Genomic DNA, 16465 nt, shown 5'->3' with positions numbered 1-16465 from the left:
GTATCACAAACTATTGCCCCTTGGTTAAGGCTCTTGTCTGCTTTCTTTTCTCGGGTATTCTTCTCACTGTGCATGTTTTGTTTTTATTAGGAGAATTTATTCACACCCGAAAGAAAAACAAAAAGGTAAAAGAGAGATCCAACTCACCTATGTTGGATCTTCACAAAACCGAAAAATCACCACCAATAATGTTCCACCAATGAAAAGTTCCATCACAGTTGTGATGGATCATGTCTGCTAGACAAATGGTAAGATCACAGCACATGACCAGGACCTGAACAAGTGGCCCAGGAACCGAGTCCTTGTCGAGAAACAGGGCACTCCTCCCCCCACCCCAAGTCAATGTGAGCAGCTGGAATTGGACATGAACATATTCTTTCATCTCCAGGAAGCGATCGTTTAGGGTCTGCAATGAATCACATTCTGATTGGGACCCTCACTTTTCTTTCTTTCTTTCACCTAAAATTGCAGGTGATTGGAAAGTGCAAAGGAAAAAAAAATGAAAGATGAGACATGAATATGGTGAAGATTACAAATCGTGGCATCCATTACTTTATTCTTTTTTTCTCGTAACATAAAATTAGAAATTAACATCACATTCTCAATTTTCTAAGTGAAAGTCGCATTCTATTACCGCCCCTATGTAAAATCTAAAATTTGCAAATGTTTTGCCAAAACAAGAATACCTGCTCAACTTTTGCTTCCTCTTTCCTTTCGGTTAGACATGGAATATTGATTATTCATCCAAAAACCTAACCTATTCCTTCTAGAAGAAAAGGGATGGACAATATTCATGATCTTCCCAGTTTGTGATGATAAACTTATTTAATCTCAGCCCTGCATTTCTTTTTTTCTTTTTTTTTTTGGATTCCTGTTTTGTTCAGCTTTAACGTTTCGAGACAAATAATTACAAACCCGAAAAAATGCAATGAATTCCTGAGTTTAAAGTGAGACTAGTTGGCTTCTAACAGTGAAAAACCACATTGTATGGTCGAGGTGGAGAGAATTCAAGGCTTTTGGAATTTTGCTGGCCAAATAAACCAATTGCCCCTACGCTAGATTTTGGTTATTTGCAAGAACTAAAGAGGGCAGAAATTGAGAATATAACTAACATGATATGACAGAAGAGGGAAAAAGACAAAAATTTCTGAAGATAAGCCCTATGATTTATTTAAGTTAGAATGATCAACCAGAATCATGGACGTGGCTCCAAAAGAGTTAGATTGCTTCAAAGAATCATTATTTCTTGAATAGTCACGAGCATCATATGTCTTTAAAGAAGTATATTATTTTAAGTTATTGCGCATTATATGGCTTTAATATCCATATAAAATGGGGGATGAAATCTCTTGGAGAATAAGAGATTTAATGGTCAAAAGGTCTAATTATAATACATTTTTCTGGGTGTCAAATGTGGCTTAAGCATATATATTTTTTCTTTTCCTTGCAATAATAAGCTTATTTATTTCTAGCACTTAAAGATGATTCCACCTATGGGTTCTGCTAAGATGGAATTTTTGTTTAATTTAATAGTGTTTGCTTGATCTCTCAAACCGAAAAACTTTAATGCAGTGCTGAAGTTCTTTGATTTTCTCTGCCCTGGAATTGTCCCAAGAAACCAAAAAATAAGAAAAGGATTGATTGGACAGTATTCTGCATCCATCTCCCCCCGAATTTTTCCTCCTTAAACAAAGGATTAAGCATAACCTTTGATGGAGCTAGGATTGGGAGAGGAGAATATTCCTAATGCTAGCCTACAACTGTTTAAAGATCTTTCCATAAAGATGTAAGATGTAAGAGGTCTTTTGGCCTTTTGCGGCAAAATAATGTTTTACTTTATGTTTATTTATCTTAATACATAGATAATGATTAATGATTTTTTAGATTACCCAATTTTTCTGCTGCTAAAACAAAAATTTATGGTGTTTTAAGTTACTAGTATTTTAATGCACTGCAGCCCGCAATCTGGCTTGATGGGCCAATTCAAGTTGGGTCGGGGTCATAGCCTGCTCCTCCTGCAGAGGTATCTTCCAGCCAGAACCAGTCACTGGCAAGTGGGATAACAGGGCCTAACAGGTGTTGTCATGGACTGATGTCACAATGATCTTTCATGCCAGATGTAATTAGACGCAGAAAATCAAAGAAACAGAGAAACAGACACTTTGTAGACAATTATATTTCAGGTAAGGTTGGTTGTTGAATTAGTTGAAGCTAACAGGTTGAATTATCCTACTAATTCACTGTCAGGTGAACTAATTCACCTTGTTTAAGAACTTTCTGCCAATTAAGCAGAAATTCAGGATTTCAATACAAACCAATCATACAGAGAGAGAAGTGAATGGTTCCACAAAATTTTGGATATCAGATTTTGTTTTCCATTTGCTAACTCTTCAGAGTTGTACATGCTTGAGCAATGAATAGAAAGAAATCAAAACATCATGATCAGATTTATTCACTCAAATGAACAGTTCTTTCCAATTTCAAGAGCACATCACAGACATACAATGAAACAATTAATAACAGAAGGAAAAAAAAATAACAACAAATCAAATAAGATTTCAAGCCTGAAAAACAGGGAAGCTCAACAAATTAAAAGTTGTGACACTATACATGATCTTCTATGTTACAGAATGTGCATATGTTGAAAAGGAAATAGATATGGGCTTGGTGGAACACCTTCAAATTCTAAAACCCAAACCAGGCCATCTTTTTGCCCCCTCTTTCTTCGTCCTCCTTGAGCTGGGATCGATGAGGTTTTCCAGTGATTTTGCTTTCCTGTTTCTGGACCTGCCTGCTTCTTTCAGGAGCTCAGCCAGCCTACTCTTTTCATCTTCAAAATCAGGATTTGCAATACCAAGTTTTTCTTCTCGCAATTTTAGTACGTACTCCAAGATCTCAATTGCATCTTCAACCCTGAATTTCCATCAAAAGATTATTACCAATTAATGGTACACAATCCAACGAGTATTTAAATTCTGGATTTAAAACAGTCATAGAGGAAACTAAAAATAAAACATTAAGAACAATTAGAAGCATTGTAATATAAAAGCATATCACATTCATCCGTGCTTACTATGTCTTCTTTAGATGCTGAGATAATTTTAAGAATATGTGATAGAACTAAATGGGAACTGCTATATCAAACTTTCACTCCCATATTCAGTTCATTCCTTCTTTTATTTCCATTTTGTCTGCAATCAAAGCCTACAATCCATTGCAAGACAAATTAATACCAATGATCTCCATGCATGTCAATCATAAGCTAGGTTGAGTAAAATTAGATGCAGAGTAGTTTAAAATATTCAATACCTTCCCATAGCATCATAAGTTGCTGCAAGATTGCTATATACTCCCAGAGTATCTTGATGACATGGGCCACATTCCTGCTCAAGAATCGCTCTTGCTTCTTCAAACAACTCAGCAGCCTCATCTATCTTGAACAATTGGACACAAGCCAAGCCCATTTGGTTCAACATAACCCCAAAGAAAGCTGACTTCCTCTCCCCGCTTGCTCTAAGCTTTGCTACTGCACTCTCAAAAGAGTTCCTTGCCTCTTCATACCTCCCAAGAATGTAAAACATAACCCCCATCCGTGCTTCAATTCCAGCAATTGTGCTTTGCTGTCCTGGTTTATCTTCCAACAACTTCATTGCCTTCTGCAACAGCTTCAATGCCTCCTCAGGCTCATCCACAGATTCGTATATGGCAGAAATTTCTGTTAACCCACCTGCTATCTCTTCTGCTGTGGTTCCAGGCACAGGTTTTGCAAAGATCCTCAGGGCATTTTCACAATAGGACTTTGATTCTCGGAGCTTCCCTGTCCTGTGGTATAGGTCAGCAAGACGTACAAAAACAGAGGCAACTGAAGGGTGGTTGTCACCCTTCGATGACTTGAATACTGTTAGTGCCTTCTGGTAGGAGAAGACAGCCTCATCGAAGCGACATAAAGACATATAAATATTGCCAATGCTGACATCAATAGCAGCGACTTCATTCTCCTGTCCATTAGCGATCATTGCCATGCTGGCTAGGACAAGATGCTCAAGGGCTGCTTCATAATCTCCCTTTGCCTCACATACGAGTGCCATCAACCGGCGATCAGCTGCCTCTTCCAGCGATGCTGGTTCACTGTGGGCACGATGAATTTCAAGAGTTTTCTTGCACAATTCTTCAGCTTTATCAAATTGCATTGCTTGAACATGGGCCTCAGCCAAGTACCTATCATTACCATTAATCATGAACATACAATTGATGTAACCAAAAATCATACTATTTTATGCACAAACACATTCATTCTGGGGAAAACATGGAAATACAACAAATCTATTGCAAAACAAAAGTCAATACCAAGAATCCCTGTAGGGAAAAGTAAATACATCCAGCTAGACATAAACCTTCACTAGTATCCCTGCATTTTTAAAGTTAAATCCCATGATCCATTCAGTAATTCCAAAGACAATGAACCATATTCTAGTTTAAGGACAACTACTATCCCTGCAGTTTTAAAGTTAAATCCCATGATCCATTCAGTAATTCCAAAGACAAGAAACTTATTTTCTTGGGATTAATCCTCTGGAAAGCCAGAGGAATCGGATGTATAAAAGAGTCAAATTCAGTCTTTTTTAAAGAAAGTGTACACATTTCCTTAAAAGGAGCGATACAGAAAATGGTGGCCATATTTAATCCCAAGAAAATAAATCTCCTTCCCTAATGCTTCGAATCACAATGAGGAGCTGATTTCATTGCACTCAACCAAAATTACCATATAACCCCTTCCCCTTTTCCCTCTCACTATCTCTGTATCGCCCCCCAGATAGTCCAAATCTGCGCCTTTCCCGATTGAACACAAACACCCAAAAAATCCCAAATCTCCTAAATCTTAACAATAACTCATTATAGAAAGATAGTATAATAACCTGCAAGTCTCGCCAACTCTCGCATCGGTCTCTCCCAGAGCCTGGATCTGAATCTTTAGCCCTTCTTCGTAGCACCCAATCGACTTCTCCACTTGACCCAGCATCGAGTACGTGTCCCCCAGCTGCATATGCCCCGAAAACGCAGCCAACGCGTGATCGGGGCCCCGATCCACATCGGGTACTTGAATCGCCCGCTCCAGCACCGGAACCGCCTCATCGAACCTCCCCAAGCTGCAATAAATCGCCGCCAGCACGTGCAAGCTCATCGCCAGATCCAAGCTGGGCTCACCTTCCACGGCGCATCTCTCGAACGACTTCGCCGCTCGAATCGCGTAGTCCAAAGCCTTACTAGGACCCTCACCGGAAGCAATAGTGTCTCGGGCCAATTTGAGTAAAAAGGGTCCGAGATCCGGGTTGTCTAGTGAGGAATCATCCGGGTTGGGTGACTCGGGTGGAGGTTTCTTGGCGGAGCGGGCGGGGGAAGGCTTAGATCGGGAAGGGGAAGGAGATGGAACCTTTTTATTGGGAGTCCGTGGTGGATTATGTAGCGGTGCCTGCTCCGGAACTGAAATTCGTAGTGGTGGCGCGTCGGGTGGAGACTTAACGGAGACGAGGCCCGGCATTGGTTGAAAACAAATAAAATAGGAAATCCTAAACTAGAAATTTGATTTTGAAAGAGGAAAGAGAAATTGCCTGATTCGATAAAAGGAGAGAAATGAGAGTTCAGAGATAAAACGAATTGAAACAAAAAAAAAAACAAACAAAGGAAAGGAAAAGGATTTACGATTAGAACAGGCCACCAGTCTCTTTTGTGAAGTTCAACTTCGAGGAAGGTTTGGGGTCAGTCTCGTGATTATGTATTGTGTGCGAGGACAAAATGGTAAGTTGCACAACTATCGTCCAACAGACAAGCAACGAACGAACGAACGGATGGTAACTTAAGTAGCAGTAGAAGTAGTCAAGTTGATACAATAGATAGCCGTAACCTGTAACTGGTAATAATAAGATCCACTACCTACTTTTCAACTGCCTTGTTTTTTGGGGATAAATCCGTGCCGTTTCCGACGCTCTCAGGCATGACCATTAGACGCCTGCCACGTGGGAAAATAGCGTTGGTTGACACTGCTTCCTTGCGGCTGTCGTCTATCTTCTAAACGGCGTCGTTTTAATTCACACGTTTTTTAAATAATATAACTACTATAAAAGTAAATATTTTTGCATTATCATATGAGATAAGATGCATGGATCCTATTACATGACCATATATCAGATTTGATACATTTACTTAATTTAGACAAAATTCTTCTCTTACAATGGAGGGGAGAGGGAGAGAGAGTGACAAAAGTCGCAACATCATAATCCAAAACAATGAATGAAAAAAAGCTGAGATGTTGGTGCACTCTTCACCACAAAAGGTGCCTTTTTCTTTCTTTGTTTCTGTATTGGAAATTGGAAGTTTATTTTGTTTTATTCAGCAGTTTGCTGCACTCAAACCATTTTCACAGGCTTCCTTTAAGCTTGCTGCTTAACGTCTTCCTCCTCTCCTCCAGTAACCATCACCATTTCTTTTTGCATTTTAATGAGTTGGCTATGCTAACATTAGCTACAATAACAACAATATTTGCTCTCTCAAAGGAGATCACCGATGATGCAAGTTTTTTGCTGTAAAACCTTCATGAAAGATGGAATCAAAGAGCAATGAGTCATTTGGTTTTCTTTATTGAAACAAAGCAGACAGTCTATCTGTCAACACCATTTCTTTAGCTAAGTTTTCATATAAATAGTAATTAATTTAGGGTCAAGACAGCAGAGGAAATAGCCAGCTGTGGCGGAGAAAAAGACAGAAGGGAATAGCCAGCCAGATGGGATTCTCTCCTGGTTCAAGATCTGATGCGTAATTGTAATTAGCACACAGAATATAAGGAAGAAAAGACTTGAATACGCCCATGAGACACCCATTATTTACATTTATTCATAACTTGGAAGCAATTAAAATTGCTCATAGAGCTTACAGACAATCCCCAAAAAGAAGAAGAAAGCAACTTCGTAGATTCAAAAGCCACCAAAAGAGCATAGTTTAGTAGTACAAGAAAGTAGTACTTCTCAAGGGCCACCAAAAGAGCATAGTTTAGTAGTAGAAGAAAGTAATCCTTCTCGAGGGCCTTCAACTTTGAATTAAAATACTAGCTTATATAGCTCAGGTTCAGTTGCCACCTCCTGCTGGTGCTCCAGATTTTCCTTTCGGCGGTGGTTCATGTTTAGGATTTGGAATCGGGTTATAGTCCCTTAGAGTGTCAACTTCTAGTGTCAGCTTCCTCATTTTCACTTGATTCATACCCTTCAAAACAGTCATTGTATGTTAGGAACCATTGTCATTTTTTGAGTTAGAGATACATTTATACTCATGTCTAATCAGTTTTATTAAAAATTATGGTATTCAAATTAGTAGTATAAAGTTATGAATGTTTATGACTGATACAAAACGTTGACATCCTTTGATGTTAACATACCTTATTAGTTGCAGAGTTTGCTGCAGTTGCAGCATGCTCCATGGCCTTGACTCTGCCTGCAGAATATACAAAACTTCGTTAATCACCTCTTGAACTGCCTAGAAATTTGCTTAACTACTTTACTTGGAATGCATGGAAATATTTTGCTCACCTATGAAAGGATCGAGATAGACTAGAAGGAGAAGGAGAATCATGGTTTTAGCATAAGGACCCATGCTGGATGCTGCGGGTAGTGATGTCAAAATGGAGGAGAAAAATGCAGATTTATAGATTGGTTGTTAAAGGGTGTCAAGTCAAGCCCACTGTTTCTATATGGCAAAATACTCGAAAGCTTTGTAGAATAATGATGAAAATGCAACATCCATTAGCAAATACCACAAAGTCAGATGCACTAATTTCTGTCACCTCATAAATCTTAGGTTTTACCTTATATATCTGCCAAAAGCAATTGTTAGGTAGCAATCAACCTTTGCATGGATCAATTAGCTCTACACATATAGTCTTTCTTTATAGGCATTCGCATTAAATCTTTCAAAAGTGTCAACAATCTCGTGAATGATCCCTTATTGACTCTATACCAGAACCAAATGCAATTTGCTCTGATCCAATGTTAGTCTGTCAACTGCTGTCCTTATCATGAGCCAATATAGTTACAAAGTGATTTCCATGTTTAATCAACACCCAAGTGCTTCACTGAATGATATATGTCATCTGATCTTGCACAAAGGTTCACAATACTAATTTGATCAGACTTAATTGAGTTGCTTCTTGTCATGTAGTAGATCTTTATCAGTATAATACTATCTGGAAAGGCTATAGTAAGTGAAGCAATTGCAATACAACTTTAAAAGATAGGCTACACTCTAATATCCTATAAATGTAGATCATATCAGCACCGGTAATGGCTAATATTAAATTAATTTTCCCTAGATGGAAGAAATGATGGTAATGTTCTTTTGTCGAGGCGAACTGGAATCAATCCAATTACTAAGACAAACTTCATCTCCAACATCATCAGATTTTTGCTGGCAAACTGAGAAACAGATGGCTGGCACTACCAAGGCTATAATTAGAAACTAAACAGCTGGATTATAATAATTACTTCATGCAGCTTGCTCTTATTAAATTAGGGCTTCCTGTGACCAAAGAATTTCGACTGTTACATATATTAATGGCTGATATCTTTCGGGTTCCCTGTCAAATTGTAGTCCATGCAATTGCACTGATCAAGTTAATCAGTCTTTTGAAGATTTGCAGAGGCACTTGATTATGACAACCCTTGGTGGATAAGTGCTCCAATTGATCGTCAAACAATACAGGAACAGCTTGCTGTTCGGTGTCTGCTATTCAAGATGAACGCTTACTGCATCAATATCAGTACAATAACCAGCAGCTCTACATTTGGTTAGCTTTTTCTCTGTCACATTCACAATGGGACAAAGCCCATCTCTCATGTAGAGGGCCTTCACTGAAAGGAAATGAAAGCTCATCCACTCCTTGGATTTTTGTTGGCATCAACATAAAATGGAAGTGGCAGTCATATCGCATTAAGTTACTGCACCTTGCTTAAGTTGACCACTCAACCTTCCCCACCTTTTTTCCTAAAAAACCAACTTTAATCAATCTGCTTAGTGATAATTTAAGATACCCTTCATTGGTCTCTACTTTCTTGATGCACGAAAATCACTCTACTCTTTTTCTAGCCGCAAACCAACTGATATGAATCATTTTCTCTTCGAGTCCTGTACGTTCCATTGCAATCCATCAAGAGCTGCTAATTGGGTAAGAAATTTATTTTCAGGCGTTTACCTTTGCTTGTCATTCTTCAGTCCCTGCAGCTGAAATATACTACCAACTAGACTACTATACTCCCAACTCTCTGGGCATTCATGACATTGAAAAGATAACGAAATAAGATTAGCATAAAGGTTAATTGGACTAATTACCTTTGTGTGTAAGAAATTTGTGCAGTGATCTGTTTTTTTTCTAATAATGAAATCAGGAGACAAGGACTGACGTACTCAGGAGGTGTATTAGACATTTAAGATTCTCCAAATCATCTGATAGGGGGTAAATAGGCAGTAGGGTGCTTAGCTAGATAGATCCTTTATTTGGGAACTTGTTCATAATTAGATATAAATGGTCTGAAAAGAAGTTGATATAAAACTAAAATCCTGATCATGGAGCTACATTTCTATATTGCAGGTGAAAAAGTGGATTCCTGTGTTTGTCTATATGTGAACCAGGGAAGGAATCAGGAAATGGCACAACACCAGGTGGGTTATAATTTGAAACAGTACATGGTTTCCCTATGTCAAAGCAATATTATTTCTTCCAGGGGTCCACAAGTAGGGATTTGCCTCAAAAAAGAAAGGGCTACGGACAGTGTGAATCATCGTTGTTGCAGAGGACAGTGATATAGGGTAGTCTCATGCTTTTCTCACCCTGTTGATCCCCTCTCTTCTTAATTTATCCTTTGTTTTAATTGAAATACATTGGCTGAATGTTTGAGATACTCCCAAGCCTCACTCTTTTGCTAACAATCATACAATTATTGAATCCGAACCTTACATACATGTATTTACTCTGCTATCAAGTGAGTGTTTTCCAAAAGAGTATGTGATTTCCCAGGCTCAAAACAGTATGTACTGTAAAATACCAATCCATCAATGCTGGAAAGCCAAAACTAACGGATGAGGCTCCTTTCGGTTCTAGCATAGGCAAAGGAAAGCCCTCCAGATAAGTGGTCTCCATCACCATCATGTATCCTGATTTTTGGTTGTAATGGTTCTTTCAGACGAGAAGACAGATCAGACAAGGCATCATTATGGATGTCAGGAATTAAATCGGGAACACATTAAATGCAGGGTTGCTGCCTGTTCTACTTTAGAAGTTGGGCCTTTGCATTTAGACAAGCACTAAATGTGGCAAAGTATGAAGATCAACAACCTGATTGCTTGAAAACCATGTGGGGAGTAGTATTAGTATCCATTGTACGTGGTTCCACGATTTCCCTTTGTTTGTTTGTTTGTTTGTTTTTAACTCAACCAATCACCTAAAAGAAAAGTGCCCACCAAGTGTTTCCCCCATCAATGGTTCACAGACTTAGGTTTTGCCCCCTAGAGGAGGCCAGCTGGATGTAGAATTTCATAATCTTAGTTACATCGCATGCTCATATCCTGCATGACGACTATGTTTAATTCTTATCATGCCTACGTCCGGAGGGGAATTGAGGGTAGGAGAACATTCAAAGAAGTCAGAAGGGGAAGGGTGGTGAATAACACCCTGCCTAATCTTGAATCTTTAAAGGCAACTCACGCCCTAAAAAAGCTAACCTCACATTGCTCTTATTGTGTATGCTGAGCTGCCTAAGACTACAATCATTCTTCATAGAGGATTCTAAACCCCTGGAGACAGCTAAATGCCACCAGATATTCAACTTGACAAATCATATAAGAAACAGAAATCCCATGTCTACAAGCCAAAGAATTTGGATTACATGTACAGATTCATTAGAAGTCAACCATTTCAAAAATCTCAGGAAGGCAATATGTCATGATACAGTGAATAATTGTGTCAAAAAGATTCAAGACTTGAGAGAGCACAGTAAAAAAAAAAATGATGCATGGCTACACATTTCACAGCAATGGATAAGATATCATCAGTAATCTAAATGTATACACATCTGTGGATAGAGCAAGTATAAGGTTTCCCTTGATGATGAAGCTTGTAAGCACATTCTGCCTTAGCAATCTGCAAAAGTCGTTCCAATTTTGTCAACACTTGATGCGGAGGACCAGTGCATATCATCTTCAATGCCTAAGTTGGCTCGAAAAGTATTGGCGTCAGACATTTGCTTCACAAAACGAACAAAACGGATCCAATTATGATTATCAAATAAGTTTTTGTCCATCCTCTCAAAGTTGAATGAAAGGGAGTACTTTTCTTGACCATATGAATAGAATTTTAACATTTTGAGCACCTGTTGAAATGATTCATCATCAAAAGTAGTTGCATAATTTTCTCCCTCTAGTGGTACATCACAAACCTTTGCAGCCAACAGAAGCTGCCTGAGAAATCCCTCTGGACTACTTACAGGGTTCCTCTTTTTCTCTTCTGCATCTTGCCTTTCAAAACCAGTGCAGCACAGTGTAAACCCACACCGAGCAAACATGCGAGCAATAGGAAGGTATCCATCTCTGGAGGAAGTATTATAGTAGCCAGCTGTTAGCTCCGATGGATGAGACAGTGTGTCATAATGCCGGTATATCGCTGCCACTTTTGTTGATTTATTAACTTCAGTACCCTGAAAAATGCTCTCAGCTTCCCTACATATCATCTCCCCATGCCAAAGGAGCATCCCTGAGTACCATTCAAGAAAAAATTTACCATACGGTGTATTCCATGAACCACTATCACTTTCAAAAGAGTCAGTATTTTCAGGATTTTGAATCAAATTGCTAGCACCAACAGGACCCCCATTGCCCCATTCAGGCATCCCAATGTCTTTAGCACGGGCATTCAGAGATGCCAGCATATACTGTGCAAAGCAAATGTGGGGAAAAAACAATATAAGTATTGATGTCATTATGAGAATGAAAACTCCTAATTCCTAAAGGCACAAGTACAGATCCACATGCAAACTTTTTGTGCTTAACCTTTCCACCTACCTTATCATAGCATTGAAACTCTCCAAGTTCATGTGAGTGCCTAGACCATGTCAGCCTTTCAGAACTGCGCAAAGGATACCTTAGTTCAAAAGTGCACAAAGGATACCTTAGTTCACCAGATGGACCCATCCCAACTTGGATTCCCTGCATAATAATAAACACTATAATGAAATGCCTAATTTATATATACATCAAGGAATCTGTAATTCATATTCATGACTACAGAATATAGTGAACTGAAGTTGCATTGTATTATCTTACAGTAATTATAAAACCAAGAAAATGTCTGAAGGTGTCTCTGAAGTTCCTCATGAAATCTGCATATGCTTGGAGAGGTGAGCGTCCCACCAAGACAGGAAGAGTATCACATCCCAGGGAAATATATTCCATATTTCTTCTACCAAATTTGTCAGCATATGCTAAATCAGGATTTTGCTGAATCTCCTGAAGCACCCAAGTAGGGAGAGAAATCCTTGAACATATAAAAAAAAGTAAGTTTCAGAACCACCAGCATATAAGCAAAAAAGGTGTGAACAAGGAACAATTAACAGTTCAAAAATTGCAGCAAAAGAACTCTTCATTTGGACCAACACTACAAGCAAAGAAATGAAAGATAACACCATTAATAGAAATTTTTGTTGCATCTACCACCTGATAGCAGCTGACAAAAACATAAACAACTCAATCTTCATTAGATTCCTTTAACTCCAAAAGTTGAACAAAGAAGTAGCTTGGATGTCAGTGTTCAGTCACCAGACACTACTCTGGAGTGCCTACACTTCCACAGCAAAGATGGAGGCCATTGGTCAAGAAACCATAAAAGGTTCTTCCTTCTTTTTGGCTGGGTTATAGTGACTGACTAGAGACAACATTAAAAAACCTCAAAGCAAATAGCACCATCACCATTCCAGAACATTACAATTTATGATCTCCAACACCATTAGGTTCTATACTTGGCCATATTAGATTTTTACTTTATTTCAGCTTAGGTTCCTCTTGCAGTGAAATACAATAGGAAAGAATTGTGGCAATGTCTTCCATTCATTCTGTAATGTCATAAAGATGTGAACTCTGATGATGAGAGATGAGACTTGTGGGCAGTGAAAGCCTAACGAAACCAAAGATGAATTAGAACCTTCAACAACTCAAACCAAACAACTTACATTAGGCACATTTTAGCTGAGGTTATTGACTGGACAAAGATGAATGGGAACAATACTTACGAAGTAATATTGCTTCCTGGAAGATAGTTATCTTGAAAAAGAACAAATAAATTAAGATAATGTGAATAGTGTGATAATCCTTTGATGTCCAACTGCAAATAAAAATGCTTGAACAGCCCAAGAATGGCGTGTATCTATGACCAGCTAGTGAGCAAGATGTCAAACTAACAAGAAACCAAGAATTAAAGGTTTGTAAAGAAAAGAAACCTGTCACTGTCCAACAGTGACAGAAGAAACAATCGAAACAACTCCAATTAAATGTATGGTTACTAGGCTAGGTAATGTCAATGACAATAACAAGCTATTAATTCAGCAATATCACGTCGAACGTGCGTGAACAGTCAAGATTCAACTAAAGAATTGACTGAAATATTCATAAAACGTAATCAAACTCAAGAATTCAATATAACATCGGCATTTCACATTTTTTTATTTAGAAAAACAGATAAAGATTACGAAATTAAGTGAGAAACCGCGATGAAACGCACCAGTGAGGGTCATCAGGTCCCGTACCGCACTGATGAAAAGCCATAACGACCCGAACCTTCAATCCGCTGCGCATGGCCAACTTCACCAGCTCCATGTACGCATGCCAATTGTAAACTTCAGGCGCATATCTCTCAACCAGTCCCCACCAAATCTCCAGCACCACGCCTTCCACCCCAGCCGCAGCCAACGCATGGAGCGAATAGGGCATGGTCTCTGCGCGCCGTACCTGTCCCGCCGTCGGACCCACCACGTCCACGGGGAGCTTCACGTAGACTGGCGACCCTTCCTGCCGGCCCCTTTGTTGAAACTCGTATTGAACGTCGCCATCCTGGGAGGATCTTGACGAATTTAGACTCGACGCAATGGAGAGCCGTTTGACGTAAGGTAGAGACTGGCGGTGGTGGGGACGCGTAAACGCAACGGAAGGAAACCGCGTCAGGCGATTGGAAATGCAAGACTCTGCAGCGCCTCTGCAACGGAAAGAGACCGAAAAGCTTGGTGCAGACGGAGAAGCGACCGCCATCCAAACGGATTCTTTCTTTTTCCGGTTTGTATAATCAGGGCCGGAAATGTTGACGAATGGCGATCTTTTTGCTTAAATTTTGCAGGAAAATTGTGAGAAAATGAAAACGAGCGAGTGAGAGAGAGAGAGAGTTCGTTAGGACTAAAAGAATCAGCGAACGAGAGAGTCTAGTAAGTGAGAGAGAGAGAGTTGTATGTACACCACGCCAAATCCAGCTTCGATTTCTTGTCAAATAGTTTTCAAAGCGTCGATGAGAATTTGGAAGTCGTGTAAAGGAAGACAGGTGGAGCGCAGGGATTGGAAGAAAATATGATCTGTTTGATTGATTGGACGGGAAGCTGTTAGAAGGACCGTTAATTTTGGTGGCTTAAGCGTTAAGGTTTTTAGAGGGAAAAGCCGCGAAATTACGATCAGTCAATTCATAATGCTCTTTGCTTGACTTGGACGTGGCAATGAGAGGTTGCGGACCTAGTTAGCCCACTCCATGCCAATCTAACAGGCCCAACCCCTTCTCTGTCTATTTGGTAGGGTTTTGAATAGACCTGTCAAAATGGGTTGAGCTCATAAAGTTGATTCATTTTTATTAAATATGGAGTGAGTTGGGTTGAAAATTTTTGGTCAAAAAATATTAAATATGGGGTGAGTTGAGTTGAAAATATTAAATATGGGGCAGGGCCAGCCCATGGGCCAAAAAATAATTTTAATTAATTTAATAATTTTATATATTTAATTATGAAAAATCAATAATTTAGTTACCAATAGTATTATTTATTTTATATATTCCAATGTCTTTAATCTTCACTTGTCAAATTAAAAATTTTAATTTAAATTAAAACTTATTATCTCTTTTTCTTTTATGGTAATGAATATTAGATGATAAATTGATAATAATTCAAACCTTAAGACATCATTGCTGTCTAAATAAGATTTAAATATTTTACTTGAGAATGAAGATTGAGGAGGATATAAATGAGTCTTGAAATTTTTATTATTTGGTTATATACTTATGTTTATAAGATAGTAGTTTGTGTTAGAGATTTAAACTTTATTATGTAATTTATTTATTTGTAACATGTTTTTATTATTCAATTTATGAATTAAATCATAGAACAATTTTATTAATAAAAACTTTATCAAGTAAAATTATAAAAAAAAAATTTGAAAAAAAATAAAAATGGGTTGGCCCAACCCAACCCATAGGCTAACAAGGGGTGGGCTAAATATTGAAAATTTAAAATTTTATTTATATTTGATGTAATGTATTTGTTTATTTATTTTTGATGTAATTTATTTGTTTGTAATATATTTTTATTATTTAATTTATGGATTAAATCATAGTATAATTGTATACTTGTATTGATGAGTAATAGAAATAATTTTTTTTTTAAAAAAAATGAGTTAACCCGGCTCGACCCATGAGCTAGCAAGGGGTGGGCTGGGTTGAACATTTTGTAGTACATATAAAATATGGGCTGACCCGGCCGAACTGACCCATATTGACAAGTCTAGCTTTGAACTTTCCTTTTTCAGACTAAGACATCACTTTCGTGTTGTGTCCTGCCTAATCGATTTGGCTTTCACCCTTTCTTCTTCACATGTTAGGTCAACAATGTCACCATGTTTAGGACTTTGTTTATGTCATATCTATAAGAAATAATGTGAATATTAGATATATAAATATTTTACTATTTATTAAATATTTTTTAAATTAAACATATGAACATGTAATAAGTAGTATATTGAATATTCATTGATATATAACCCCGTTATAAATATAAATGATAAAATAAATCATATAGAAGTCTTTTTTTTTATAAATAAAAGAGTTGGTGCAACGAAAACCTTTTATCACTTATTAATTATATTTTTTAAATTAAAAATATAGACTTGTAACATTTATTTGTTTATGATAATAATAATATAAATATTATGTAAATTTAAATTTTTTTATTTATAAAAACTATCATATCTATTATTAATAAATTTATCTAATATGTAAATATATAAAAATTATATCTAAAGATGTCAATGGGACGAGTTGGCGATGAGTAGTGCATTCCTCAACCTTTACCGCAATTCATTAACCTTTTCCTTATCCTCGTCCTCCCATCGTAGAGGAATTTCCTCCCCATCA

At 37.9% G+C, this 16465-nt stretch overlaps 2 protein-coding genes and 1 long non-coding RNA gene across 5 annotated transcripts; all 3 read right to left on the bottom strand.

The window, feature by feature from the left end:
• Positions 1-2418: 2418 nt before the first annotated feature.
• LOC110420873 (protein KINESIN LIGHT CHAIN-RELATED 1-like) lies at positions 2419-5827 on the bottom strand. 2 transcript variants are annotated; one of them, XM_021434271.1, is made up of 4 exons: positions 5701-5827; positions 4917-5609; positions 3310-4218; positions 2419-2913 (listed from the first exon to the last, which is right to left on the bottom strand). In XM_021434271.1, exons 2-4 carry the CDS (start codon positions 5537-5539, stop codon positions 2679-2681), a joined length of 1767 nt encoding a protein of 588 aa, XP_021289946.1. In that variant the 5' UTR covers positions 5540-5609; positions 5701-5827; the 3' UTR covers positions 2419-2678. The 2 variants fall into 2 exon arrangements, with proteins under 2 accessions (XP_021289946.1, XP_021289938.1); XM_021434263.2 differs by having other exon boundaries at positions 4917-5821.
• Positions 5828-6835: 1008 nt separating this feature from the next.
• LOC149527686 (uncharacterized) lies at positions 6836-7681 on the bottom strand. Its single transcript, XR_016350978.1, has 3 exons — positions 7578-7681; positions 7427-7482; positions 6836-7254 (listed from the first exon to the last, which is right to left on the bottom strand). It is a non-coding gene; the product is annotated as an uncharacterized LOC149527686 (long non-coding RNA).
• A 3226-nt stretch (positions 7682-10907) lies between these two features.
• Positions 10908-14517, bottom strand: LOC110414890 (beta-amylase 1, chloroplastic-like). 2 transcript variants are annotated; one of them, XM_021426295.2, is made up of 5 exons: positions 13808-14517; positions 12358-12568; positions 12097-12240; positions 11409-11966; positions 10908-11282 (listed from the first exon to the last, which is right to left on the bottom strand). In XM_021426295.2, the coding sequence occupies exons 1-5, from the start codon at positions 14329-14331 to the stop codon at positions 11172-11174; spliced, it is 1548 nt and encodes a 515-aa protein (XP_021281970.1). In that variant the 5' UTR covers positions 14332-14517; the 3' UTR covers positions 10908-11171. The 2 variants fall into 2 exon arrangements, with proteins under 2 accessions (XP_021281970.1, XP_089638974.1); XM_089782848.1 differs by having other exon boundaries at positions 10908-11966.
• Positions 14518-16465: the final 1948 nt, after the last annotated feature.

This window comes from Theobroma umbraticum, unplaced genomic scaffold (assembly GCF_002168275.2).
Source record: "Theobroma umbraticum cultivar Fairchild unplaced genomic scaffold, ASM216827v3 scaffold_30.0, whole genome shotgun sequence".
Taxonomy (NCBI): domain Eukaryota; kingdom Viridiplantae; phylum Streptophyta; class Magnoliopsida; order Malvales; family Malvaceae; genus Theobroma; species Theobroma umbraticum.
Note: the sequence above shows the minus strand (reverse complement) of the source record. Positions and strands in the feature narration are given on the sequence as shown.

Excerpts from the sequence above, each read along its gene's own strand:
- LOC110414890 (XM_089782848.1), bottom strand. The coding sequence starts at position 14,331 with ATGGCGGTCGCTTCTCCGTCTGCACCAAGCTTTTCGGTCTCTTTCCGT. Across the intron at positions 12,569-13,807 it reads GGACCTGATGACCCTCACTG|GATTTCTCTCCCTACTTGGG; the intron begins GTGCGTTTCATC and ends TATATGTTCAAG. Across the intron at positions 11,967-12,096 it reads AGTTTCAATGCTATGATAAG|TATATGCTGGCATCTCTGAA; the intron begins GTAGGTGGAAAG and ends TGCTTTGCACAG.
- LOC110420873 (XM_021434271.1), bottom strand. The coding sequence starts at position 5,539 with ATGCCGGGCCTCGTCTCCGTTAAGTCTCCACCCGACGCGCCACCACTA. Across the intron at positions 4,219-4,916 it reads AGAGTTGGCGAGACTTGCAG|GTACTTGGCTGAGGCCCATG; the intron begins GTTATTATACTA and ends TGGTAATGATAG. Across the intron at positions 2,914-3,309 it reads ACTTATGATGCTATGGGAAG|GGTTGAAGATGCAATTGAGA; the intron begins GTATTGAATATT and ends ATGGAAATTCAG.